A 26,348-nucleotide genomic window follows, 5' to 3' on the forward strand; every position below is an offset into this window, starting at 1 on the left:
AGGGGCGCCACCTGTTCCTGCAGCGGCTGCTTTCTGGTCCCTTTGGGGGCCCCCTAGGTGCTGTGCTGGACTTAGTTCCATGTGCTGTAGTGGGCAAAGCTTGAGAACAGCCCCTCGGAGGGTGTCAGCTCCGTGTGGGAGCGGGGCACGCGTGAGGCCCCGGGCCCCACCTGTGGACTCAGGGTCTCTTTCACGGACTGCGGGGAAGGCGGTGGGAACAGCAGGGTGGATGGTGAAAGGACACAGTGCCCACCCCCCGAGGGTCCGAGGGTAGAGCTGGAACGGGGTCACAGTCACCCCAGAGCCGCCCCAGCCCCTCCTGGCCTGCCCCCAGCTGAACCAGCACCGCTCGGGCAGTTGCTGCCATTGGGGTGTGGCTCTGGGGCCCAGCACCAGGTCCCCAACCCTGCTTTCCTCCTGGACCCCAGCCTCTCTGCACGCTGCCCTGGAGAAGAGAGGCGGTGTGTGCCAAGGGCCCCGCCAGCAGGGCAGATCCACCTTCCTTGCCCCTGCACCGGGAGGTGGCGCTCATCTTGTCGGGAGCTCCCATGGGTCGTGTCCAGACGCCACCCTCCACCAGTCCAGGCGCATCCTCAGGCTCCTATATCCTGAGTCCTCCAGTTCGGCTGTGGGAGCAAAGGCCGTGGGGAAGTTGCTGGGCCTGTCCCGGGTGAGCTTTGAGTGACAGACAGGCTCATTCTGAAGGAACTGGGCCCGGACAGCACGTCTTGGCCTGCTGACTGGGGCTGCCACTCTAAGAGGGTCCCCATCCCTGCAGGACCCCTGGTACTTAGCGCATCACAAAGCCCGAGTATTTGTGGATCACGTGACGTGTTCTTGTGCGTATCAGGAGTCTGGGATTTGAAGTGATGGATTTCCCAGTGTGGTCCCAGCTCCCCACTGATGTGAACGGGGTGGCGGGTTAACAGCTGAGCCACCACCTGCTGCCCAACCCCATGCGTCCCCCACAGCCGGGCGGTGCTGCGTTAACTCATCTCCCCCTGGATGGAAACGTTCGCATGGTGACAGCCTTTTCTCTTGAGAGTCATTTGCTGCCCACGTTGCTGGAGATTCTGCCTCAGGGCCAGGAGCAGTTTGCTCCTCCCACCCCCATCACGTCCATGACGTGGGCCCGGGGCTGCTGGTGGGAGGCTGCCGGGAGGAGCGAGGACTCTGACGTCCATGACGTGGGCCTGGGGCTGGCAGTGGGAGGCTCCCGGGAGGAGCGAGGACTCTGACGTCCATGGCGTGGGCCTGGGGCTGCCGGTGGGAGGCTGCTGGGAGGAGCGAGGACTCTGACGTCCATGCCGGTGGGAGGCTCCCGGGAGGAGCGAGGACTCTGATGCTTCGTGTCGTGGGAGCCTCAGGACTGCCCCACGCGCGACAGGCACGTTCCTAGGAGCTCGGCGGGAGGAACCCGGCCATGTCGTGTGCTGCGCAAGGAGCCGGTGGCAGGGGAGGGGAAAACGGAAAGACACAGAAGAGGGCAGGTGACAAGAGGCCCACAGAGAGATGGCCTGTGTCTGGGCGGGGGGTGGGAATGGGCGGGAGGCAGTTGTGGGAGATGTGGGGCAGTGGAGGCCGTCAGAAGTGGGGATCACAGCTGTGACCTCATGGAGAGGGACAGGCCCCACAGCTGGGTTGGTGCCGGCCCCACTACCCAGGGCCAACCTGTGTGGCTGTAAAACTCTCAAGCCTGGAGTGTGTAGAAGGCAGCAGTGCCCTGGCCTGGCCACCCACGAACCCCTCTGTCCACCCCATGCTGCGTGGCACAGGGCAGGCGTGGGGCCTCCAGCTGGAGCCTTGAGTGGTGGAACCTTGGTGGGGCTTTAAGGCCGACCTGTGTGTTTATGAAAATGCATGGGGACCGGCTGCAGACACACAGACAACTCGGATGCACGGATGCATGGATGACATGGACACCTAGATGTGAATGACATGGACACCTAGATGACGTGGACGCCCGGACGACATGGACGCCTAGACAACGTGGACGCACCCACGACGTGGACACCTAGACGACGTGGACGCACGCACGACGTGGACACCTAGACGACGTGGACGCACGGACGACGTGGACACCTAGATGACGTGGACGCACGGACGACGTGGACACCTAGACGACGTGGACACCCGGACGACATGGACACCTAGATGACGTGGACACATGGATGATATAGACGCATGGATGATGTGGACACTTAGATGACGTGGACACTTAGATGACGTGGACGCACAGACGACGTGGACACACGGATGACGTGGACACAGATGATGTGGACACACGGATGACATGGATGCACAGATGATGTGGACACACGAACAACTCAGATCCACAGACAACGTGGACGCACAGATGACGCGGACGCACAGATGACTCCAACGCACGGATGACTCGGACGCACAGGTGACTCGGATGCTCGGATGACCACTGCTATGCCGCCACCCCAGGGCTCTCTGGGCGTTTCCTGTGATTTGCTCACCAGGAGCCTGGGAGTCCCATGCTTCCCCTGGGGCACTGCCTCCTGGGCCCGGCCCTGCATCCAGTGGCAGCCCAGGTGCTCACCAGTCATCACCCCAACATTGCCGGGTGGTCTCAGGGACTGACTCCGGGATGTTTCTGTGTGGCCAAAGCAGACCCCAGCATGCTGTCCCCTTGGACACCTCCAGGCCCTACCCAGCACATGCAGGGCTCATCCATCCTGTGCCTGACCATGCTCTGCCACGCAGGCCTTAGCCCAGCCCCCTAGCCCTGCTGCTGCTCCCCGCCCCACCCCTGCCACCTCCTCCAGGCCACCAGCATCCTGCCTGGCCCTATGGAGAGCAGTGTCCTCCTGTGTCCAAAAGTGTCTTTCTCCTCAGCCCCTTCACCTAGGCCTCATGGGGCCCCTCTGTGGCCCCCAGCACACAAGGTATGTGCCCACTATGGGGCCTTTGCATGGCTGTGCCCTCCCCAGGCTCCAGCCCTCAGCTCCCTCAGGCTGTTTCTCAGATGTCCCTTCAGAACTGGAGCCCTTGGGCCCCCAGCCCCATTGACACAGAGCAAGCCCCCTGTTGTATCTCAGGTCACTGTGGTTGCAGCCACAGGGGCAGCACCTGTTATTGCCACAGTGTCCAACCTGGGGCCAGTGTGCATTCAAATGCACTGTTCTGAGAGGCCAGGGTGTCCATGCATGGGCTGGGTGCAGGGAGCAGCGGTGGGAAAAGGCATCAGGCCACCATGGGCCCCGATCTGGAGCCCACATTCCAGCTGCAGAGATGGGCACTGAAGGCTTTTGAGCAAGAGGAGGAGGCAACGCTGGCCCTTGGGGATGCTGTCAGGGAAACCGAGGCAACCTCGAGCCCTCGTAGCAGAGAACGGGCTGGGCCAGGGGCTGGAGGACGCTGAGCCAGCTCCAGCTGGGTCCTGCTCTGTTCCCGCCCTGCCACTTGTTTACAAAGCAGCCCAGGACTCAGGTGGAAAAATACCCCGTTTTCCACATTTTATCAGGAAGTGTCTCATACAAAGAATGTAGGTAACTGATGAAGGGGCCATCCTGTGTCCCCACAACCCTGCTGTGCACACACCACAGGTGACCCACTCTGCCTAAGGGGACAGCCCTGATCCCCCCGGCTCCTCCCCAGCACCGTCTCCACCCAGTGGCCTGGCTGTGGATGCTGCCGGTGGCCCCACTTTGAGACGGCCACAGCCCTGACACGTGTCCAGCCTGACGTGGAAGTTTGTCTATTTTGTGGAGTCCTAGTAGGTGCCACGTTAGTAGAATGTATGTGAGCATTTCTCTGTAAGTTCCCAAAAGCCTATGAGGGTTTTTTCCATGATTCTGTTCCCAGTTTGGCTTTTGTTGTTGTGGCTGTTCTTGACCACTCTGGACCCCACAGTGGAGAGCGGGGGGTGCGCCCGGGAGCCTGGAGCCAAGGCCCAGCCCCTCCTGCTGTGCATTTTCCTGCCAAGCAGCACCTGAGATTCGGAAGCCGATGCCTATACAGGCAGAAACCCGCCAATTCTAGCTTGAATGACTGGAGGGTCCTGAGGATGGGGATCCCTGTGGTGCCAGCATGGGCAGGGTACATCTGGGGTGCTGCCCCCCAGCAGGCAGGGCACCAGGGACAGGCACAGCCACGCTGGGGGCATTTCTGGTCTTGGGATCCTTCTTGGCTTTTCCGGAGGGAAGGCGGGTGCTGGGTGCCCTGTAATCTGCCTGTGAGCTGGGCTTTCTGCTTGGTCTGCAGGGGCTGGGGGCCTCGGAGAGCGACTGGGAGGCTGCATTCTTTTCACCAGCCGCACCCACCCAGCCCCATCCTGGCTGGCACTAAAGGGAGCAGAGTGACGTTACGTCCTCCCCTCAAGCCTGGTGGCTCCACGAGGCTGGGGTCAAATGGTGCCTATTGCTGACAGCTGGATCTCAGTCTTGCACAGGAGCACGCACCTGGCGGGGGGGCAGTGAATGAGTGTGGGAGGATGGGCTAGAGAACGAGCAAGGGAAGGGAAGGAGAGAGAGAAAGTGGGTTAGAGAGTGAGTGAGCCAGCGTATGAGTGAGTGAGTGGGAGTGGGTTAGAGAGCAAGGGAGTGAGTGAATGAGTGGGCTAGAGAGGGCCAGGCGCAGTGGCTCACGCCTGTAATCCCAGCACTCTGGGAGGCCAAGGCGGGCGGATCACGAGGGCAGGAGATCAAGACCATCCTGGCTAACATGGTGAAACCCTGACCCTACTAAAAATAAAAAAAAATTAGCCGGGCGTGGTGGCAGGCACCTGTAGTCCCAGCTACTCAGAAGGCTGAGGCGGGAGAATGGCGTGAACCTGGCGTGAACCTGGGAGGTGAAGCTGCAGTGAGCTGAGATTATACCACTGCACTTCAGCCTGGGAGACAGAGCGAGACTCCATCTCAAAAAAAAAAACAACAAAATTAGCCGAGCGTGGTGGTGGGCGCCTGTAGTCCCAGCTACTCAGGAGGCTAAGGCAGGATAGTAGCTTGAACCAGGGAGTCGAAGGTTGCAATGAGCCGAGATTGCGCCACTGCTCTCCAGCCTGGGGAACAGAGCGAGGCTCTATCTCAAAAAGAAAAAAAAAAAAGTGGGCTAGAGAGTGAGCGAGTGAATGAGTGAGTGGGATAGCAAGGGAGGGAGAGCGTGAGTCGGAGTGGGTTAGACAGTGAGGGAGGGAGAGCGTGAATGTCTGTCTTGGTGCTGCTGTAACAGACTACCTGAGCCTGGGTTATTTCCAGGAAGCAGAGGTTGTTCCCAGCTGTGGAGGCTGGGAGTCCAGGGTCTTGGTGCCAGCAGGCTTGGTGTCTGGTGAGGCCAGATCTCTGCTTCCAAGAGGGTGCCCAAACACCGCATTCCCCAGAGGGGAGAGGGGAGGAAGGCCACGTGCCTTCATGGCAAAAGGCAGAGAGGAATCCATGCCCAAGCTGTCTTGACAGCTCCAGGAATCCGTCTGTGAGGGCAGGGCTCCCATCGGGCCCCACCTCCTACACTGTTGCTCTGGGGAATGAGTTTCTCACTGTGAATCTGGGGGGCACATTCAGACCCTATTGTGGGTGGGTGAGAGAGCATAGCTGTGTCACTGGGACAAGTGGCCATGAGTCAGGGGAACTGAGGGGCTTTCATTGTCCTCACCTGTGTGTGTTGTGGCACCTGTGCCAGGCACCAGCGTTCTGCCCTCCCTGGCACAGGTGCATCACCAAGGCCCAGTACGCAGTGGCCAGAAGTGAGCCTTGAGCCGAGGCCCACCTGCTGGGCATTTTCCTGCCAAGCAGCACCTGAGATTCTGAAGTCGATGCCTGGATAGGCAGAAACGGCCGGCAGGAGGCTCCTGACAGATGGATCGTGCGGTACCAGTGCAGGCAGGGTGCTGTGGGCAGGTCCTGCGCCTTTATGGTCAGGGTTCCAAGACGTCATGAGACGGCTTGTTCAGCCAGTTAGCGTTGGTGCCCCTCTCAACAAGGACCCCCAGGAAGGGGGTGGCCTCACAAGGGTGGCCGGGGGTCCCGCTCCATCCCACATGTGGCCAGCGTGGCCCACACTTCCGGCATTCCTCTCAGCTCGACAATTTTTCTGACTTTGGAGATTTTCTAGGTTCTGTGTTGTAAGAAGAAACACTTGGCATTCAAATACTAGGCAGATTGAAATGCTGAGTTTCTCAGTGTTTCATTCTGTGATTCAAGTGCATGCGGAACTCTCAATCTGGTAGGGATGATGCCCGCGCGGAGCTGACCCTTCTTGCCTTGTTTTTCCAAGCTGGAGAAGAAGCAGGCGCTCCCTCCATTCCAGCCACAGATCACGGACGACTACGGTCTGGACAACTTTGACACACAGTTCACCAGCGAGCCCGTGCAGCTGACCCCAGACGATGAGTAAGTCCCACTGGGTGCGGGGACCCCGGAGCACCCCCCCCGGGCACCCCCATGGCAGGCCGGCACCTTGGGCGGCTGGTGACCCAGCCTGCCCTTGAGTCCCGCCCGCCTGGCGTCCTCTCTCCGGTGGGCATTGGGGGAGGATTCTTTTGCGAATGTGACTCCCCTCCCCAGAGGGAATGAACACAGGTCATCCCCCCGCCCCCTGCCGCCTTTGCCCACAGGGATGCCATAAAGAGGATCGACCAGTCGGAGTTCGAAGGCTTCGAGTACATCAACCCATTACTGCTGTCCACCGAGGAGTCGGTGTGAGGCCGCTGCGTCTCTGTCGTGGACATGCGTGATTGACCCTTTAACTGTATCCTTAACCACCGCATATGCATGCCAGGCTGGGCACGGCTCCGAGGGCAGCCAGGGACAGACGCTTGCACCGAGACCACGGAGGGAAGCGTCGGCAGGCGCTGCTGGGAGCAGAACGGTCCCTCACACCTGGGCCCGGGCAGGCCAGCTTCGTGCTGGAGGAACTTGCTGCTGAGCCTGTGTCGCGGTGGCCGCGGGGACCCTGCTGAGGGGCTGTCATGCAGTTTCCAAGGTGCACATTTTCCACGGAAACAGAACTCGATGCACTGACCTGCCCCGCCAGGAAAGGGAGCGTGTAGCGTCCTGAGGAATAAAAGTTCCGATGATGTGGAAGCCCCTCTGATGCCTTTTTTCCGTGAGTGGCGCCTGCCCCACGTCTCCGATACAGCCACATGGAGGGGGGCAGGTTAGGAGCCAGCAGGACACAGGTGGGGGTGGGAGTGTAAGTGCCTGTGGGGACACACGCAATCAAGAAGTGTACAAACTCGCACCGTTTCCTAAAGCCCGGTAAGTTCCTGTGGTTGTTCCTGCAGAGCGTGTGCCCAGCTGCTGTGGTCTCAGGGTGAAGTGACACCTTAAGCAGGTGGCGGCTGGGCCAGCCAGCTCACTGGACCGATGGGGAAATTGGATCATAGAGATTCTAAAATGTGGCTCACCAAAGCACAGTAGACCAAAAAAGAGAAAAAGAAAATTGAAAACTAAATCTGCACAAATCCATTTCTGACCACACTAAGCAGTGCCTGCACGATCCCTCGTGCAACGTGTTTGACTTTTGGAAAATATTCTTACCTGTCACACAGTACTGAGAGTTAGGGAAAACTAACAGATGTATGTGTGACAGACCCCAGCCTTAAAGTTCAAAATGATGACCCTACAGACATCCGGAAACACAGGCAATCCTCCCAGCAGCACGGACCTTCCGCTCCCTCCTGCTCCCGGGACGCGCCCGCGCTCTCCGTCCTCCCACCCCTCCGGTGAAGGGACAGCTGCCCAGAGCCGAGGCTTCCTAGAGGCAGGTCTGCCGGCTGCCAGGGGTCAGGTGTGGCGGAGCCGTCTTCTGAGCTCTCTGGGAGGGGGGTCGCACCACCTCGTGCCTCTGAGTGGGGCCTGGTGCACAGGTGTGGAAATTGCCATGCAGCCCTCTTGGCCAGGCGGAGACCCCAGGCCTCCATGACTCAGGGGCCGCTCCACCCCACCGTGCGGCTGGTGGCTTCGGGAGGAGATACGAAAACCTCAAGTTAGGAGGTTCGCGCCACGCCTTGCCTTGCCTCAAAGTCATACCCACCAGGTGAGCGTGGTCCACCCTACACTCAGGTTTCTCAGGGCACCGCTCCATGCCTGGCGCCGAGCACGACGTGGTGGATTCACACCCGAGCCCCAGGTGCTGGGACAAGAACGGCGCTGGGCACACCCCGCCCCTCCCCCAGCTCAGGCTTCTGGATGGAATGTGGAGATGGGTTCCAGCCACACTCCCAACCTTAGCCAGTGAGACTCTCCTCCAAAGACGGAAAGTTAGAAGCCCCAGGGCAGGGTCCAGGAGCCGACCTGGGTCTCACACAGGTGTCCCAGACCAGCGTGGGGATGTCCAGGTAGCGGGGCCCAGCCTGCAGCCGCTGAAGTCACACCTGCCGGGGGAGCAGGGCTGCTGGGACCCCACCTTGAGTGGGAGACCCCCAGTGTATCCCGGAAGTGGTTAACAAGCAAACTGCTTTCCATGACCCTCCTTGATTTGTTAAATATTTAAGGCACTGACCTAAATACTGCCGTGTTGCCAACAGCGTGCCGGTTACCAGTTGGGCTGTTCTTGTACACAATGTGAGTAACACTGTGCTCATCACAGGGGAGACTTTTCTATTCCGTCATTTGTTTTATAAATTAAAGTGAAGGATGTATTGAAGTGTGCTTTGAAAAATCCTGATACTTGCCAATGGCTCCGGTCACAACGGTGTGTCTTTTGGAAGTGATTCCTAAACTCTGGTGACTTGGGGGCTGCACGGTGGGCCTGCGTGGGCGCGGTGCGGGGCAGCTGCCCATGGAGCCCGTGGCTGACCGGCTCTCCCGTGGATGACACCCTCGATGGCCAGGGTCATTCAAAGTCTTATACATCCATTAAAGACTTTAATGAAAATGCTTACATCATTATTATTATTAAAAGTAGGTGGTTTTGGCCGTGCACGGTGGCTCGCGCCTGTGATCCCAGCACTTTGGGAGGCTGAGGCGGGTGGATTACAAAGTCAGGAGATCGAGACCATCCTGGCTAACACGGTGAAACCCCGTCACTACTAAAAATACAAAAAAAAAAAAAAATTAGCCAGGCATAGTGGCAGGCGCCTATAGTCCCAGCTACTCGGGAGGCTGAGGCAGGAGAATGGCGTGAACCTGGGAGGCGGAGCTTGCGGTGAGCCGAGACCACACCACTGCACTCCAGCCTGGGTGACAGAGCGAGACTCCGTCTCAAAAACAACAACAAAAAACGCAACCAGAGGCTGGGGCGGGTGACTCACGCCTGTAATCCCAGCACTTCAGGAAGCCAAGGCGGGAGGATTGCTCAGGCCCAGGAGTTCAAGACCAACCTAGGCAACATGGCAAGACCCCTCCATCTGTACAAAAAGTACTAAAAGTAGCTGTGTGTGGTGACACGCACCTGTAGTCCCAGCTACTCAGGAGGCTGAGGTGGGAGGATCATCAAGCCCAGGAGTCTAAGGCTGCAATGAGCCGTGACTGCACCACTGCACTCCAGCCTGGGCGACAGAGCGAGACCCTGTCTCAAAAAAAGACAATACCGTGACTGCACGTGAGCGAACGAGGCCTGTCCACAAAGTTAGGAAAGCGAGCGGCCCTCAGCCCGTCCGCCGTCCCCCGCGGGGCGCCAGGTGAAAGGGGTCAGCTTACCCGCCTGGGGCTGTGTCCGGTTCTGATTTCACTGCAGTGAATCTGCCCTAAACCAAACGTCAGAAAGAAAAACACAGATGTTCCATCACAACACGAAGAGAGACAGAGACAGGCGCCCGTCCTGCTTTAATGCACAAGCTGGAGAGCTGAGAGGAGGGGCTTCTGCAGGGGGAGGGCGCGTCCGGGCGCCGCACACTGCGCAGGGCTCCCTGGATGGTGCTCACCACATCACGTCTTCTGTGCTTTCCGCCAAGCACTGGGCCAGGTGGCTGTCAACATCCAGCTGGGTCAGCCTGCAAGGGAGGAGCCGCACTCACTCACTGCCCCATCAGCCCAACTGGAGCGGCCGGACACGACCATCACCGGCCTGGCCAAGGTGTGGCCCTGGAAGCCAGGACGGTCGACTTCCAGCCATGACCCCCCGAGGGTGCCATAGCTGGCGTGCTCAGCAGAGCCGCCGGGGACGACGTCCCGGGGCTGAGTGGGCGGCTTCAACCTAGACTCGGGCCTAGATCTTGCTGGAGGCCAAGTGGCCGGTGTCCCATCAGAGTGACCATCCCTCACACACCACTGCTGGGGGATACACCCCCACCGAGCGGCCAAGTCCACAGAAACATGTCCCTGTGTCCACCTGTCAGCCACACCGCCCTCGCTCCCCGACAGCCTCTGCCCTCAGACCAGTCCACGGAGCGCCGCTTGGCCCTTGGGCTCTGCCGTGTCCCTTCCTGTGGCTCCTGTGCCCCATCTGTATGGACACTGCAACCCTCAAGTCCCCCTCTCCAGACCATAGCTGGACCCCCACTCCCGGGGCCGGCTCCAGCGGCCATCAGCTGCCTCCTCACTCTGGCAGAGCCCACCCAGTGCCTTCTGAAGCCCCCGAGGGTCGCTCAGTCTGAGACTTTCCGGCTTCTGCCCATCCTGGGAACCAGCCCCTCCCTCCACAAGCTTTCTCTAAGGCTGCCAGAAGGTCTTAAGATGTGAACCGAGGTCATCTTGTCCCAGGGTTTCCAGGCAGTGTCCCTTGGGTGGGGGCCCTCTGAGATGCCTTCAGACCCCTGCCTGCAGCGGAAGAGCTTTGTCCCGGCCTCATCTGCCCCGTCTGTGAGGCTTCGGCTACTGAGCAGACACATCCAGGCCCTGCAGTGTGGAGGGGCCAACCCGACTGCAGGACAGTGGGGGCTCAGCCTAGAAGCCTCTGGTGGCTTCTGCGTGTGGGCAGGGGAGCAGGGCTGCTGGGTAGGCTGGCACCTGGCAGTGTGAGGGCCTCAGGGCCGTTAAAATCCCAACGACCGGCCGGGCGCGGTGGCTCACACCTGTAATCCCAGCACTTTGGGAGGCCAAGGCGGGTGGATCACCTGAGGTCAGTTCAAGACCAGCCTGACCAACATGGTGAAACCCCGTGTCTACTAAAAATACAAAAATTAGCCAGGCATGGTGGCGCCTGTAATCCCAGCTACTCAGGAGACTGAGGCAGGAGGAGAATCGCTTGAACCCAGGAGGCAGATGTTGCAATGAGCCAAGATCATGCCATTGCACACTGCACTCCAGCCTGGGTGATAGAGCGAGACTCCTTCTCAAAAACAAACCAACCAACCAAACCCAATGACCAACCCAGGGCCTCACCGCATCAACAGAGACAAAACACAGCTCCAGCTCTCAGCACCCTCACCAGGTGCCCAGCTTCCCATCCACCCACGTGACCCGCAGGTGTCTGAAAATGCACAAAATGTCCAAATAGGACCACAAGAGGACCTTAAAGACACAAAGAACGTTCTACATAGTTTGTCAAATCCAGCATTTGACAGTTCTCTGGGTGACCCGGAGAACACCAAGGACGCGAGAAATGGGAGGCCTGCCGGCAGCTCCACTCCTCAGACCCGCCTCTGCCAGGGCTCCGGGCTCAGCAGGCGTCTGTGCGGGACAGGGCGACGGTTCAAGGCCAAGTCCGGCTGTTAGACCAGACCCTCCAAGCCAGGCGGCCTCCCTGCTGGGGTCCTGTCCAGTCATGAGTCCCAGGGCATCCCAGGGTGGCCGTGCAAACCCTTGTTCCCAAAGACACAGGGCTTGTCTCCCAGCTAGCCTGCCCATGCCATGGCCACAGCCTCGGGTGAGTTCCGTTCCAAAGTACTGGCTCTCTCTTACAATCAAGTGTTCGAATGTGCTTGAAGCATTCCAGACACACCAAGGCCTGGACCTGACTTCACTGACGCCTACTGAGGAAAAATCGAGGCAGTCTGCCAAGCTTTCAGCAACTGCTTAAAAAGCTCAAAACGGCAACTCTTTCCTCGTGAACGTCCTCGTCTTCAGGCGTCTTTTTTTAGACGATCTGGAAAAGCAGGCGATCCAAAGACAAAAGCGCCTACCCGGGGGGCAGGGGGCAGCGCCCTGACGGCCACGAGGCTCTCTGAGCTTCAGCCAAGAACGTGGATTTCTACCGGGGCTCCCAACGGCACCTTCCGTCTGTGGACTTTTTTTTTTTTTAGATTCAGGATCTCACTCTGTCGCCCAGGCAGGAGTGCAGTGGTGCAATCATTCCTGGCTCACGGGAATCCTCCCACTTCAGCCTCCAGAGGAGCTGGGACCACAGGCACAGGTGCCACTATGCCCACGCGTCTAGAGATGGGATCATGCTATGTTGCCCAGGCTGGTCTCAAACTCTTGGGCTCCAGCAACCCACCTGCCTCAGCCTCCCAAAGTGCTGGGATTACAGGTGTGAGCCACCGTGCCCGGCCCCCAGGATTTCTTTTGATGGGCAGGAATCAAGAAGTCTTCACAATTACAAAAAAAATCCCCTGCCTCAGCAGAATCAGCGTGTGGGGCAACACCGCAGTTCACGACAATCATAAAGCGCCAGTGTGGGACAGCACCGTAGTTCACGACAATCACAAGGCGCCAGTGTGGGACAGCGCCGCAGTTCACGACAATCACAAGGCGCCAGTGTGGGACAGCGCCGCAGTTCACGACAATCACAAAGTGCCAGTGTGGGACAGCACCGTAGTTCACGACAATCACAAGGCGCCAGTGTGGGACAGCACTGTAGTTCACGACAATCACAAGGCGCCAGCCCGAGGAAGAGGCGTGTGCAGTGACGGCTGGGCCTGGATATGTTTTTGAAAAATGCTCTGCTCCTGGCCGGGCGCGGTGGCTCAAGCCTGTAATCCCAGCACTTTGGGAGGCCGAGGCGGGTGGATCACGAGGTCAGGAGATCGAGACTATCCTGGCTAACATGGTGAAACCCCGTCTCTACTAAAAATACAAAAAACTAGCCGGGCGTGGTGGCGGGCGCCTGTAGTCTCAGCTACTTGGGAGGCTGAGGCGGGAGAATGGCGTGAACCCGGGAGGCAGAGCTTGCAGTGAGCTGAGATCACGCCACTGCACTCCAGCCTGGGAGACACAGTGAGACTCCGTCTCAAAAAAAAAAAAAAAAAAAAAAGAAAAATGCTCTGCTCCTGCTGCAGGCTCTGGGCACTGCCAGGAGGGCGGGGGCACTTTGCCCTGGGCCCTGGCCCTTGCACTGCTCACCCACCAAGCCCCACGTATGTGTCACCAGGCCCCTCCCTGTGCTGTCCATGTGTGACGTGGAGGTGGGGTGCTGGGGGTGCCATGGGGCTCACCCCAACCTCAGGCCCTGCAGGGCTTGCTTCCATAAAGTGCCCCGTTTTGGAGGAGCCTGTTTCCAGGGCACTTCTTCTCTCTGGATGAGTACTGGCTCGCCTGAAGAACTGCCTGTACAGGTTTTCTGCTGCGGGTTTTGATAACTAATTCAGTCGTTTTGTGCTTTTCTTTTTTTTTTTGAGATGGAGTCTCGCTGTGTCGCCCAGGCTGGAGTGCAGTGGCGCGATCTCCGCTCACTGCAAGCTCCACCTCCCGGGTTCACGCCATTCTCCTGCCTCAGCCTCCCAAGTAGCTGGGCTCATTTTTTGTATTTTTTAGTAGAGACGGGGTTTCACCGTGTTAGCCAGGATGGTCTCGATCTCCTGACCTCGCGATCCACCCGTCTCGGCCTCCCAAAGTGCTGGGATTACAGGTTGAGCCACCGCGCCTGGCCTTTTTTTTTTTTTTTTTTTTTTTGAGACGGAGTCTCACTCTGTCACCCAGGCTAGAGTGCAGTGGCGCAATCTCGGCTCACTGCAACCTCCGCCTCCCGGGTTCAAGCGATTCTCCTAACCTCCCAAGTAGCTGGGACTACAGGCACCCACCACCACGCCTGGCTAAATTTTTATATTTTTAGTAGAGATGGGGTTTCACCATATTGACCTCAAACTCCTGGTCTCAAACTCCTGACCTCGTGATCTGCCTGCCTCAGCCTCCCAAAGAGCTAGGATTACAGGCTTGAGCCACCACGCCTGGCCTTTTTTTGTTGTTGTTGTTGTTGTTGTTGGCTGCTAACTTTGGACTCCGGTCCCTTCACATTCCCGAGCTGTTTTGGCTTCTAGAAGACCAGGGGCATCAGGCATGACTGAAGGACCCGGTCTCCTGGCCACGTGAGATCTGAAACCTGCCGCCCATTAACTCAACCAAAAGTTAGGAACCAGCATCATTCACACGGCGCCGGCCCCAGGTGCCTGCTCAGGAGGCCAAGGGCCCCGAGGTCACCAGACACGAGCCCAGGCACTGGGCAGTTTGGGCTATCTTCTTAGTAAAACTGGGTTCCATTCCCCTTTACTTAAAAATATATATGTAAGTATACAATGGGCTTCAAAATAAGAAAAAGCATCTCCAGACAAAAAAGATGATCTTCATTTTTAAAACCCATGACCCACTCTGGGGAAGGTGTTCCCGTGCTCTGGGCCTGGGGACGCCGGTGCCACCAGCTTCCAAGATGGCCAGGTGGACCCGGGGCCAGTGCTCCCCAGCCTTCCTTCTGCGCTGTCTGTGGGCCCCCAGCCTGCCCTGCCCCCAGAGCACGGAAAGCAGGGGGACCCCAGACCCGTGACAGCCAGCCACCCGGACATGCCAGGCCACAGCACTGGACCACGTTTCCACGTGTGAAACAGGGCTTTAAAAGCCAGCGCTGAGCTCGGCCACCTCTTGACCTTCTGAACGGCTGTGGTTTCCAAACACGGATGGAAAACCGGGCGGGGCACAGGGTGGCCCACTCACCTGGGGCCGAACTCTTTCTGGCACATGGGGCAGCTGCGCAGGGCGGTACCCTCCACGGACGGCTGCTGCTCCACTCTGGGGGCCCTGCAGGGATCAGGTGCCGGGCGCTGGGGCAGGGACCTGGCGGGGGACTCCAGGTGCCCTCCTGCCCCGCGAAGCAGCCGGTAGGAGCGGCCCGGGCTCCACAGGTCTGGTGGAAAGGGCGTCCAGGAAAAGGTCTTGGGTCCGACAGTGAAGGCTTCAGTGGGCTCCGGGCCGCACCTGGGCTCCTGCAACATGGAGTTGTTGGGCCTCGCCCAGCGGCGGCTCTCGCCCTGGAAACCCCTCCCCCGCTGCGATGGGCCCGGTGGGCACACCTGTCCAGGGAAGGCGGGCAGTGGAGGCACCTCGTGGTCCAGGGTGAGCTCTGGGCTCACCGTGCGCAGCAGCTCGGCCCAGAGCCGCTCCCGCTCATCACCCCCCAGGAGAAACCAGGGGCGGCCGCCAGAAGGCCTGGGGCGGACAGAAAAAGGAGACGGGGTACTCAGCCGGGGAAACGCTATGGTGGGGGGACCTGGGAGGGCCTGCAGCAGACACAGCGGGGAGATGGGGGGTACCAGAGGGAAATTCGATGGTGGGGGAGGTGGGGGGCAGGGTTGGGGGAAGGGCTGCTGGGGCAGTGAGGAGACAAGGGGTACTGGGGGCGGGGGTGTGGGTGAAAATATGGGGTCCTCAGCGGGATGAGGCGATGGCTGGGGAGATTGCGGAGGGCCCGGGGAAGATAGAGTGGGCAGATGTGGGGTGCTCAGGGGAGACGCGATGATGGGAGAGGCGCGGGAGGGCCTGGGGCGGCGCGAGGGAAGCTCAGGGGAAGCTCGGCATGGGGTGGGGGGCTCAAGGCGGGCGCTGAATGGCGGTGCGGGGTGGGGCGACGGGCGTGGGGGGTAGGCCCGGGGGCGGGAAGCCCTCCCCAGGGGGAGAAGAGAGCGGGAGGCTCGCGGGGGCGCCGGGAAGCACGTGGCAGCGGGAAAACCGGCCGCGCCCCCGCCCGGCCCTCGGCCTCACCCGCCTGCTGGGGGCGGCCTCCGGCGGCTCAGCCCCAGCCGCGGCCTCCGCGCCGCTTCCATCCGAGCCCGCGCGCCGGGCGGAAGTGAGCGCAGGCCCCGCCCCCGCCCCAGGCCCCGCCCCAGACCGCTGCAGTAAGGCCGCCCCCTCCGAGCCAGTCGGAACCCCAGGGGCCCTGATCCCAGCCTGTGGGGAAACTGAGGCCAGGGTTCCTTCGTCCTGCACCGCAGAGGGGGGCCTGGCGTGAGGGTGGGGGCCCAGGCGTGTGCGGCGGGAGGTCAGCTGGGGGAGCCCCGCCCGTGTCCCCTTTCCGGTCCAGGCAGCCCCGGGCCGGAGCCCCCTCCGTTACCCCGATGGCTGCCCGCCCCGCCCCGGCCCTGCCTCCTCCTGGCTGCACCCAACAGCTCCCGCCCCCGTTTCCGGCTCTGCGGAGCCGCCTCTCCTCCCAGGACCACTCCAGGAGTAAATAAAGCTTGAAATCCGCCGTCGCCGCCACCGTTTCTTTACAAAAGGCGTAGAACTCAAGCTCCTTAACCAAGAAACAAGAAGCGAAGTGACAAAGTCCAGGTGGCTCACTTGGGCCTCAGGGGCCTGGGCCAGGGCTCTGGGGGCAGCTGAGGGGCTTTCCTGCCTGGACCGTGGGCTCTGCGACCTCAAAGTCCGCCACGTGGTGGCAGCAGACGCCCAGGCACCCTCGTGCCACACCTGGTTGTGCCCAGTGCCTCATGGGCCCAGACCACTTGCCTCTCCCTCGGCCCTGCTGGGCTCTGGAGTGGCTGCCACCCTCATGGAAGGGCTGGGGTCTACAGGGATCAGGGTCAGGGGCCCTCGCTAGATGCCACTCAGGGCTCTGGGACTCCTTGGCAGTTTCAGCCCTGCCCTGCCCCATCAGCTTTGGGGCCATGCTGGGCAACCCTCCTGCAGGGCTCCCTCGCTGTTCCCACCCCTCACCTGGCCCCTCCCAGCCCCCAGTCGTCTGTGCCCTCCCTCCAGAACTCAGCTGTGGGGCCCCGCCCTGAACCCAGGCCACCGGAGTGGTCCACCGTCCTTCAAGTGGCCCTGGCCTGGAGGCCATGGGTTGGTGTTCAGGGAAGGGGTCAGCAGCAGCACCTAGAGTGGGGAGGTGCCCCTCTCCCTGCATGAGTGGTTTTCTTCAGCACACGTTCCTGTTCTAGATGCTGGAGGCCCCCAGCAAAACAAGACGGAGGCACTAACCCCCAGGCCCTGCGACGTGAGTGAGCAAATGGAGATGTAGTGCTGAGTGCTGCCCGGGTGTGGGGAGGGGACCTGGGGGAGCTGCTGCGGGCAGTGTGGTCTCAGGGGCCCTGTGGGAGGTGTCCTGTGGCTAGGCCCGTTCTCAGGGGAGAGAAGCCCAGCCGTGGGGTCTCCACAGCCCCACGTCCACCACATGGCAGGTGCCAGCTGACCAAGAGCTCCCAAACAGCCAGTGTCCAGGGCTCCCCGGCAGTCCTGGCTGCCCTGGCTTCAGCTCTGAGCTTCTGGGTCTTTCCTGGAAGTATAGTCCCAGCCTCCCAAGAAAGGAGGAAAAGCCAGGCCCAGTGGTTCATGCCTGTAATCCTAGGACTTGGAGAGGCCCAAGCAGGCAGATTGCTTGAGCCCAGGAGTTTGAGACCAGCCTGGGCAACATGGCAAGACCTTGTCTCTATAAATAAAAAAATTAGCTGGGCATGGTGGCATGTGCCTGTGGTCCCACCTACTTGGGGGGCTAAGGTGGGAGGATCACCTGAGCCCAGGGAGGTGGAGGCTGCAGTGAGCCAAGATCATGCCACTGCAGACCCCATCTCAAAAAAAAAAAAAGCCAGGTGTGGTGGCTCAAGCCTGCAATCCCAGCACTGTGGGAGGCCAAGGCGGGAGGATCACTGGAGGGCCAGGAGTTCGAGACCAGCCTGGCCAACGTGGAGAAACCCCATCTCTACTAAAAATACAAAAAGTAGCCTGGCGTGGTGGCGCAGGACTGTAATCCCAGCTACTTGGGTGGCTGAGGCATGAAAATCACTTGAGCCTAGGAGGCAAAGGTTGTGGTGAGCCAAGATCACACCACTGCACTCCAGCCTGGGCGACACAGCAAGACTCTATTTCGAAAAACAAAAAAAAGACAAGAGAAAGGCCCTTGAAGACAAGTGTTTGTTTGCTCAGCTCTCTGGGCCATGCTGGGATGGAGATATGTTCTTGCCCCTTCTCTCCCTTCCCCGCTCTGGCTCCCTAACCCCAGGGTTCCACTGTTGGACCCGGGGGTGGTTCCTGCCTCCTCCTCCTCTATGGCCCCCACATGGTCCAGTGCCCTCCTGCCGCAGGACCGGCTGGCCTCCGGATGGGCTTCAAGCACCTGGGACTCATCTCCTTCCCTGCCTGGGTCCCTTGGGCAGAGCCTGGGAACCTCAGGCCCCTGCCCTGTCCTGGAGGACCGTGTGAGGGACACCTGTGTGCAGCTGCTGCTCCAGAACAGGGGTCTTTCTGGGAGGGAGGACCAAGCCCCCACCCCTGGGAAGCCAAACACTACAGCTTTGCTGGGGCCTTCAGCATCCTTCCGGCCCCTTCCGGCCCCTCCCGGCTCCCGCATGCAGGTGTCCTGGCCACTGGGCCCAAGAGGGGCAGAGCAAAGCAGGAGCAGGGAGGCGTCTCAAGTGGCCCAGACCTGGGACACCTGCGCTGCCTGGCTGGCACGGGCTGCTTGGGAAGCTCTCGCTGCAGGTGCCCCAAGGCTAGGAGGCACGAGCCTGCAGGGGACCTCGGGGCTAGCTGAGCCTGGCTCCAGCCTGCAGCACCGAAGCTGGGGGGCCCCCATCCCCTTTGGTCTTAGTCACCCCAGTGGGCCTCATTTACCCTTGGCCACCAGGGAAGAGGAGCCGGGGCCCCATGCCAGTGCCATGTGGCAGAAAGCAGGGCCTCTGGGCCTGGTGCTTTGGGGACGCAGAGGCAGTGCAACATGTCACAGTTGTCCTCCTGGGGGCTCTTCCCCTCTGGTTTATCTGCTGCTCTGGATTAATTTCCCCTCCTCCCATGTCACCACGGGGGAGGGGGCAGTGGGGCAGGCCCCTGTGACCTACAGCCAGGGATAAGTCCACAGAGAAAGGCACTGGGGTGACCTCTGCTCTGGGCACATGGTGGGTGCCTCCACTTGTCAGGAAGCCTGACCCCCAATCCCCTCCCTCCTGACAGCTCTCCCGACAGCTGCCTGCCAGCCAAGGGCCTGGAAGGGGACCAGCCACTCAAGACTCTCAAGACAAGGAAGCGTGTTCGCCTCCAACAAACACACCTCGTCCCGCCTGTCCCAAAGTTATCAGCAGACACAGTGGTGCTGGTGCTGGTGGAAGTTTCAAAGTTGAGCCTGGTGAAAAGGCTCCACTTCTTCAGAGCCAGCTGCTGCTACTGTGGTGACAGGGAGTTTTGCTTTATTGGAAAATAATTTCTGGTTGGAACTGACACGTGCAGTGTGGAAATGAGTTTTTGCTAAGCCGAAATTCATGTTTACAAAAAAATGTTTCAGCCGTGGGAGTTTGCACCCCAGGCAGAGCCGAAGGTGTTCAAGTGGGCGGGGGCATCGGAGCCGCCCATCTCGTACTGCCACACCTGCAAACCGGTGGGCGAGGAGGCCCCTCACCCTCTGTGGCATAAAAGGACGCATTTATGGATGATGAATCAGGCCCCAGCCCACTGAGCTGGTTTCAGAAGCCCGGTGAGGTCTGCTGGTTGCAGGTCAGGGAGCCAACCCTCTCCAACTCCTTCCACCACGAAGGAACAAGTGTCCCAGCCACTGGCATCCTCAGAGTCCCCCGGATGATCGTCTCTGCCCAGCGCTCACACCCTGCAAATCAGGCTAAGACAGCAGTGACAGGCCCGGAGGCTGGCAGGCCTAAGCAGCCCGATGGCAGTGCACTCTCCCAATTTCCCAGTGAGACGTGTGACCAGCAGGCACCCTGGGTACACGCTGAAGGCACTGGGCTGTCTCCACCCCTTCCCACGTGGCAAAACGGCCTGGCGCCCAAGCACAGTGCCCTGGCAATGCTCGCCTGCTGGCAACAACAGCCAAAACGCCCGGGCAGCCTTCCGACACAGCCAGGAAGCGGGCTGTGCTCTGCCACACCTGCTGGCCCATGGATGCCAGGCAGACACGCCCGCCTGTAGCCAGATGTGGTGGCATTTACGGGATACGGGAGTGCCAGGCAGATAGGCTGTGTGAGACAGTTGCCTGGGAAACATCACCAGATCCTTGGGGCAGCAGAGCAGGTGCTCGGGCCCACACATGGGTGCGAGAGTAGGGGTGTGCCTTGGTGCCCCTGGGCACCCCCAGCCTCCTCACAGCCTCAGTGGCGGGGTCATGGCACAGACCCGCCCCCGACCCCAAGAGCCGGAAAGCCAGTAGTAGCTGGGGAGGGCCCTGGCCCGGGAGACAGTGGTCCTGTTTCTGAACCCCACCCCAGCCATGGCCTGTCTCTGGGCCAGCATTCCCCACCAGACAGGGCCAGCTGCCCTCTCTCAAAGTCCCCAGCACCCCTTCAAGCACTCTCCTGTTCACACCCTCCCACAGCCTGTCCTCTATCCCCATGTGTCAGGCTCAGCCCCCTGCCCCCTCAGCCCCCAGCCAGGGGCGGGCTTTTGTCAGCCCCAGACCCTGCTCTGACGTCCCCTCCCCAGAGAAGTTTCGCCAGCCCAGCCCAGCCCAGGCTTCTCTCTCCACCCCACTGCCCTGCTGGGAAATTGTGAGCTCAGATGCTGGTTGGTCTTCCTAGGAGGGCGGTCCTGTGTGCTCTGTTCCCTGGGAAGCCTCGCAGAGTGCTTGGCACCAAGGAGCCGGTCAGGCAGTGGAGACCTCTCAGGGCACCCCTCCTCTGGGGAAAACAAGTCACAGAAATCAAGCTGGGGGAGTGCTGTGGGTTGAGCAGTGTCTCCAAAGACTCATGTCCACCAGTACCTGAGGAAGTGGCCTCGCTCGGAAGCAAGGTCTGCGCTCATAGAATCAAATCAGGATGAGGCGATACTGGGTTAGGGTTGGCTCTGAATGCAGTGTGACCAGTGTTCTTGTAAGAAAAGGAGAATTGGCCAGGTGTAATATCTCACGCCTGCAATCCCAGCACTTTGGGAGGCCGAGGCGGGCAGACCACTTGAGGTCAGGAGTTCAAGACCAGCCTGGCCAACATAGTGAAACCCCGTCTCTACTAAAAACTACAAAAATTAGCTCGGTGTGATGACGGGCGCCTGTAGTCTCAGCTACTCGGGAGGCTGAGGCAGGAGAATCGCTTGAACCCGGAAGGCAGAGTTTGCAGTAAGCTGAGATTGAGCCACTGCACTCCAGCCTGGGCAACAGAGCAAGACTCCATCTCAAAAAAAAAAAAAAAAAAAAAGAAAAAGAAAAGGAAAATTGGCCAGGGCCAGGTGCTGTGGCTCATGCCTGTAATCTCAGCACTTTGGGAGGCCGAGGCAGGTGGATCATGTGAGGTCAGGAGTTCAAGACCAGCCTGAAAGACATGATGAAACTTCGTCTCTACTAAAAATATAAAATTAGCTGGGTGTGGATGGTGGGTGCTTGTAATCCCAGCTACTTAGGAGGCTGAGGCAGGAGAATTGCTTGAACCCAGGAGGCGGAGGTTGCGGTGAGCCAAGATCATGCTGTTGCACTCCAGCCTGAGCGACAAGAGCAAAACTCCATCTTGGGAAAAAAAAGAAAAAGAAAAAGAAAAGAAGGGAAAATTTGGACACAGAGTCACAGGAAGGAAGCTTGGGGTTGGGGGTGGTACAGCCGCAAGCCAGGGAATGCCAGGGGCCCAGAGCTGGAAGGGGCAGGAAGCAGCCGCCCAGAGCCTTTAGAGGGAAGGCCACCCTCCCAACCACTGATTTTGGACTCCAGCTGCCTGAACTGTGACAGGATAAATGTCGGTTGTTTTAGGCTCCCAGTGTGTGGTCATTTTTTCACAGCAGCCCCAGGAGACACGCAGCAGGCTCCCAGCTTTCCAAGCCACCTCGCACCAAGTTCAGCTTGAAAACACTGAGCCCAGGCCGGGCGCGGTGGCTCAAGCCTGTAATTCCAGCACTTTGGGAGGCCGAGACGGGCGGATCACGAGGTCAGGAGATCGAGACCATCCTGGCGAACACGGTGAAACCCCATCTCTATTAAAAAAGTACAAAAAAACTACCCGGGCGAGGTGGCGGGTGCCTGTAGTCCCAGCTACTTGGGAGGCTGAGGCAGGAGAATGGCGTAAACCCGGGAGGCGGAGCTTGCAGTGAGCTGAGATCTGGCCACTGCACTCCAGCCTGGGCGACAGAGCGAGACTCCGTCTCAAAAAAAACAACAAAAAAGAAAACACTGAGCCCAGCTCGGTGCGGGGAGCCCTAGGTCTCCTGTCCACCAAGCCCAGAGCTGAGGAACTGGCTCCCCCATGGGCCGAGAGCTGGAAGGGGGCCCTCGGAGGAGGAGCTATTGGGCCAGGAAACCTCTGCAGGTGGAGAGGGTGGCCAGGGCCCCCTTGGGAGTCCCCAGGGAAGGTCTGGATTCTCAGCTCTGTAGAATCAGCTTTATCCCCAGTTCAGCACCTTTTTATGGGAAATCTGCTGGCTGGAGACAGCCCTTGATGTCCCGAGATGCTGGCTGGTCCCTGCACTTTCCAGGACCCAGCTCGCCTGCAGCACAGATTTCCACTTGTCGTAGGAAACTGTCCTTGGCGCGTCCCCTGTGCAGCCTGGCCAGCTGTGAACTGTGAGCTCCAGCCCTGCTTCGTTTGCTTCAACTTTCTGAGTGACGTGCAGACTTTCACAGGGGAACCGTGGGGTGGCTCCGTCCGACACCTCCCTTGCTGCCCCTGCATTGGAAAATAAGGACAGTGGGTGGCCTGGGCCCTGCGCATCCTCCAGAGGGTCAGGGACATGCACGGTGAGCGACTTCTGTAGGCTCGAAGGCACAGCCTGGAAGGACTGGGACACCCGTGGGCAGGGAGCAAGAAGTCACCACTGGGGGCTTAGGTCTTGTGTGTTCATCTGGTAGAATTGCTGACTTTTAGAGAAAGGAACCTGAGTCTGGGCGCAGTGGCTCACGCCTGCAATCCCAGTACTTTGGAAGGCCAAGGCAGGTGGATCACCTGAGGCCAGGAGTTCAAGACCAGCCTAACCAATATGGTGAAACCCCATCTCTACTAAAAATACAAAATTTAGCCAGGCGTGGTGGTGTACGCCTGTAGTCCCAGCTACTTGGGAGGCTGAAACAGGAGAATTGCTTGAACCCAGGAGGTGGAGGTTGCAGTGAGCCAAGATTGTGCCACTGTACTCCAGCCTGGGTGACAGAGAAATTCCAACTCAAAAAAAAAAAAGAAGAAGAAGAAGGAGAAAAAGAGAAAGTGGCTTGAAAGATATGGCCCAAAAATGGGCTGGTTTTCTGTTTCTCTTTTCCCCTGGGTGCTCCCTCGGGGACTGTCTGGAGAACCAGGCTCCAGGAGGCCCCCGTGCAGACTACTGACTGTCCTGCAAACCCTCACACTGTGTGGCCTTGGCCTAGGGCTGCTCTCCCCTACCAGGTGCCCGAGGAGGAGGTGGCCTCTGTTCCTTCCAGCTATGCCCTCCATATGTGCCACTGGACCCCATCACCACGAGCCCCAGCTAAGTGACAACCAACAACCCTATTTCTGTTTTTGGTTTTGTTTTAGAGACAGGGTCTTGCTCTGTTGCCCAGGCTGCAGTGCAGTGGCAAAATCTTGATTCACTGCAACCTCCACCTCCTGGGTTCAAGCAATCCTCAACACCTCTTTATTTTTATTTTATTTATTGAGACAGTCTCCCTCTGTTACCCAAGCTAGAGTCTAGTGGCACGATCTCGGCTCACTGCAACTGCTGCTTCCCTGGCTCAAGCAATCCTCCCACTTCAGCCTCCCAAGTAGCTGGGACTACAGGCACAAGCCACCATGGTTAATTTTTTGTTTTGTTTTGTTTTGTAGAGACGGCATGGGATTTTGCCATGTTGCCCAGGCTGATCTTAAACTCCTGAGCTCAAGCGATCCTCTTCCCTTGGCCTCCCAAAGTGCTAGGATTACAAGCATGAGTCACCACACCAGGGCCCTGGCTAATTTTAATTTTTGTAAAGACAGGGTCTTACACTATTGTCCAGGATGGTCTCGTCAAACTCCTGGCCTCAGGCAGTCCTCCTGCCTTGGCCTCCCAAAGTGCCATATACCCCCATTTCTGGGTGAGCAATTTCCAACTTTGTGGTGTGAGGGATGTCTGACAATGAAGTTCCATCCTCCTCCCTGGGGTCCATCCTGCAGTGGAAGCCGTCCTCCCAGCCAGCTGGTGACTGAACAACAGTGCTGTGCATCCGAGCGGGACACTGGCTGAGACTCTCCTCCCCCTCCCATCCCCCTTCTGCTTTTCTCCCTGCCCATGGCCTGGCAACCTTCCCCGGGGCCAGAGGGCAGCCCAGAGTCCTGAGGCCCCAGGAAGCTATCTGGCCGCTGGAAACAGTGGCCTGATGCCCAGCAGAATCTCTGAACAGGTTCTTTGCCTGCAACCTAGGTGGAGCCAAGGCATGACTAGGATCCGAACTGGCCAGACAGTGGCCGCCAAGACCAGCCCCGCCTCCCTTCTGCCACCTTCTTCCCCGCAGGCTTCTCCATAGTGGGGCAGGCTCTCTGGACACCCCTCCACAGTCAGGGCCCTCCCATGGCTGCCCTGCCCAGGACTGGGCACAGCTGCACTGACTGTTCCTGGCAACCTCACCTGTGCAGGCCACCTCGCTGCTTCAGCACAGTCCAGCACCGGTGTTCTCGCTCTGGGGTTGGCCTGGCACTGACCTGTGCGCCTGTGAGGGAAGGTGGGCAACTCTGGAGCTGGCTGGTGCCCCCTGCCTGGGTGGAGGTGGGGCAGGTCCCAGATTTCTCAGAACAATTCCAGGATGCAGCTGCGTCTGGGGCCTAAGCAGAGGGGAGATATCAGGCTGGGGCTGGCTGCTGGGCCTGTCCTCTCTGAGCTGCCTCAAATCCCCTATTCCTTGAGCGGCCTTGGAGCCTGGCCTCAGGCCTCAGGGCACCACACCACTTGTCTCCAGGGACCAACCTGTTCACCCCACACCCAGCCCTGTGACGGAGGTGCTGTCTCTTGGCCCCACTTACAGATGGGCCAACTGAGGCCCAGGGCATCTGCCCACTTGTCATGACAGTGAGCAGCCAAGCTGGATGTGAACCCAGGTTTTTGTACACTGCCGTCTGGCAGGGTTGGGGAGGACTTAGTGGCACCCACTGACCTCCCACTGGGGGTCGGGGTCAGGGAGTGAAGTAAGTGCCTGGCTGTCTGAGCACCCTGGGGCAGCCCCTCCAGCCTGGGAGAGCCAGCTCACTCTGGGCAGCTGGCGAGGCCAGCTCCTGCCATATTGGGTCCTTACACACCTCTCAGCTGTGAAAGCCCCTTGCTGGCCTCCAGAGAACCTCGAGGATGGCCTCACAGGCCAAACCCAGCGGCTGCACTGCCCATGGTCACCAACTCTGCAGCACGCGTGTACAACCAGTGTCCCTCCGGTGTCCCCACGCCCAGGTGCCCGGCTGTTTGACCTGCCAGCATCGCGAGCCGTTTCTGGCGCTGCCTGTGGTCTGCCGTCCTGGCACATCCTGAATGGAGGTGCACGCATAGAGGCTGCCTGTGAATCTCCTGCGCCTCCTCGGAGGGATTTGCTCCCTTCTGGGACGTGCCCTGGGGACAGTCAATTCCCCCAAATAGTGACTTCCATTCTCCACATAATGAGAGCCTTTGGCTGAAGGATTGGGAGGACCAGGAAAAAGCCTCCAGGCCACGTGGGGCGTGACTTGGCGATCCCGGTCGCTCCGGGAGTCAGCCTGGACCCCCAACGCCCGGTGGCCTGCTCTGAGGGCCACGGCCGCCGCCGAGCGCCCGGGAACCGGAGAACCCGCAGGGCGTCAGCCGGGTGGATTTCCTCCCACTGCCCCTGACCCCACTGCCCAGCGCTTTCGGGACCAGCGGATGATGGACTTGTGCTAAACTGGCTACGACCCCTCCGGAGCGGGGTCCTGGGGTAAATCAGCAGTGAGCTGCAGCCTCAACCAGCCCCTGCCTTTGGTTTCCTCGCGCTCCCGGCTCACAACACCTCAGACCCGAACTAACTCTCCAGCCTGGGTCCCTCTGCCGGACCCTCCTCCCGGGCACCTCCCACGCCCCGCCCCTCAAGCCCCGCCTCTCCCTCCGGGCTCCCTCGCGTCCCGCCCCCAAGCCCCGCCCTTCCTCCCGTGCTCTCCACGCCCCGCCCCGGCCCCCGGGCTCCCCACGCCCCACCCCTCAATCCCCGCCCGTCTTTCCGGGCCCCCCTGCGCCCCGCCCCCGCTCCGCCTGCTGGCGCTTCCCTGCCCCGCCCCTCTCAGCTCCACCCTCCGTCTAGGCCCCGCCCACACCCCCGCCCCCATGGGCACCACCCACAAAGCCAAGCCCCGCCCCGCAGGGTCCCGCGCACTTCCCGCCCCGCCCCGCCCCGGCCCTGTCCTCAGCGCCCAGCCTGGGGCCGCCGTGGCGGTGAGACCCGCAGGGGGAGGGCCGGTCCCAGCCACCTCGCCGCTCCAATTTCCTCCATGTTCACAGGCCCAGCCTGGCACT

At 60.0% G+C, this 26,348-nt stretch overlaps 2 protein-coding genes and 1 pseudogene across 7 annotated transcripts in view; 1 reads left to right on the forward strand and 2 right to left on the reverse strand.

The window, feature by feature from the left end:
* The window catches only part of PRKCZ (protein kinase C zeta), a 148,621-nt gene extending 141,575 nt beyond the window's left edge, over window positions 1-7,046 (forward strand). For all 5 annotated transcript variants that reach the window (XM_050786139.1, XM_050786142.1, XM_050786140.1 and 2 more), the window contains 2 exons: window positions 6,238-6,353; window positions 6,578-7,046. In XM_050786139.1, coding sequence (XP_050642096.1) covers window positions 6,238-6,353; window positions 6,578-6,665 — 204 coding nt within the window. In that variant the 3' untranslated portion in view covers window positions 6,666-7,046. The remainder of the gene's footprint in view (window positions 1-6,237; window positions 6,354-6,577) is intronic.
* Window positions 6,115-8,049, reverse strand: LOC126952348 (uncharacterized; annotated as a pseudogene). Its single transcript, XR_007724861.1, has 2 exons — window positions 7,681-8,049; window positions 6,115-7,163 (listed from the first exon to the last, which is right to left on the reverse strand). The product of XR_007724861.1 is annotated as an uncharacterized LOC126952348 (transcript).
* A 1,639-nt stretch (window positions 8,050-9,688) lies between these two features.
* The window catches only part of FAAP20 (FA core complex associated protein 20), a 39,369-nt gene continuing 22,709 nt past the window's right edge, over window positions 9,689-26,348 (reverse strand). Inside the window, exons 2-5 of the mRNA XM_050786646.1 lie at window positions 15,753-15,839; window positions 15,065-15,200; window positions 14,709-14,977; window positions 9,689-9,898 (exon numbers count right to left, since the gene is read on the reverse strand). Coding sequence (XP_050642603.1) covers window positions 9,826-9,898; window positions 14,709-14,977; window positions 15,065-15,200; window positions 15,753-15,814 — 540 coding nt within the window. The 5' untranslated portion in view covers window positions 15,815-15,839 and the 3' untranslated portion in view covers window positions 9,689-9,825. The remainder of the gene's footprint in view (window positions 9,899-14,708; window positions 14,978-15,064; window positions 15,201-15,752; window positions 15,840-26,348) is intronic.

The sequence above is a fragment of the Macaca thibetana genome, chromosome 1, assembly GCF_024542745.1.
Source record: "Macaca thibetana thibetana isolate TM-01 chromosome 1, ASM2454274v1, whole genome shotgun sequence".
Taxonomy (NCBI): domain Eukaryota; kingdom Metazoa; phylum Chordata; class Mammalia; order Primates; family Cercopithecidae; genus Macaca; species Macaca thibetana.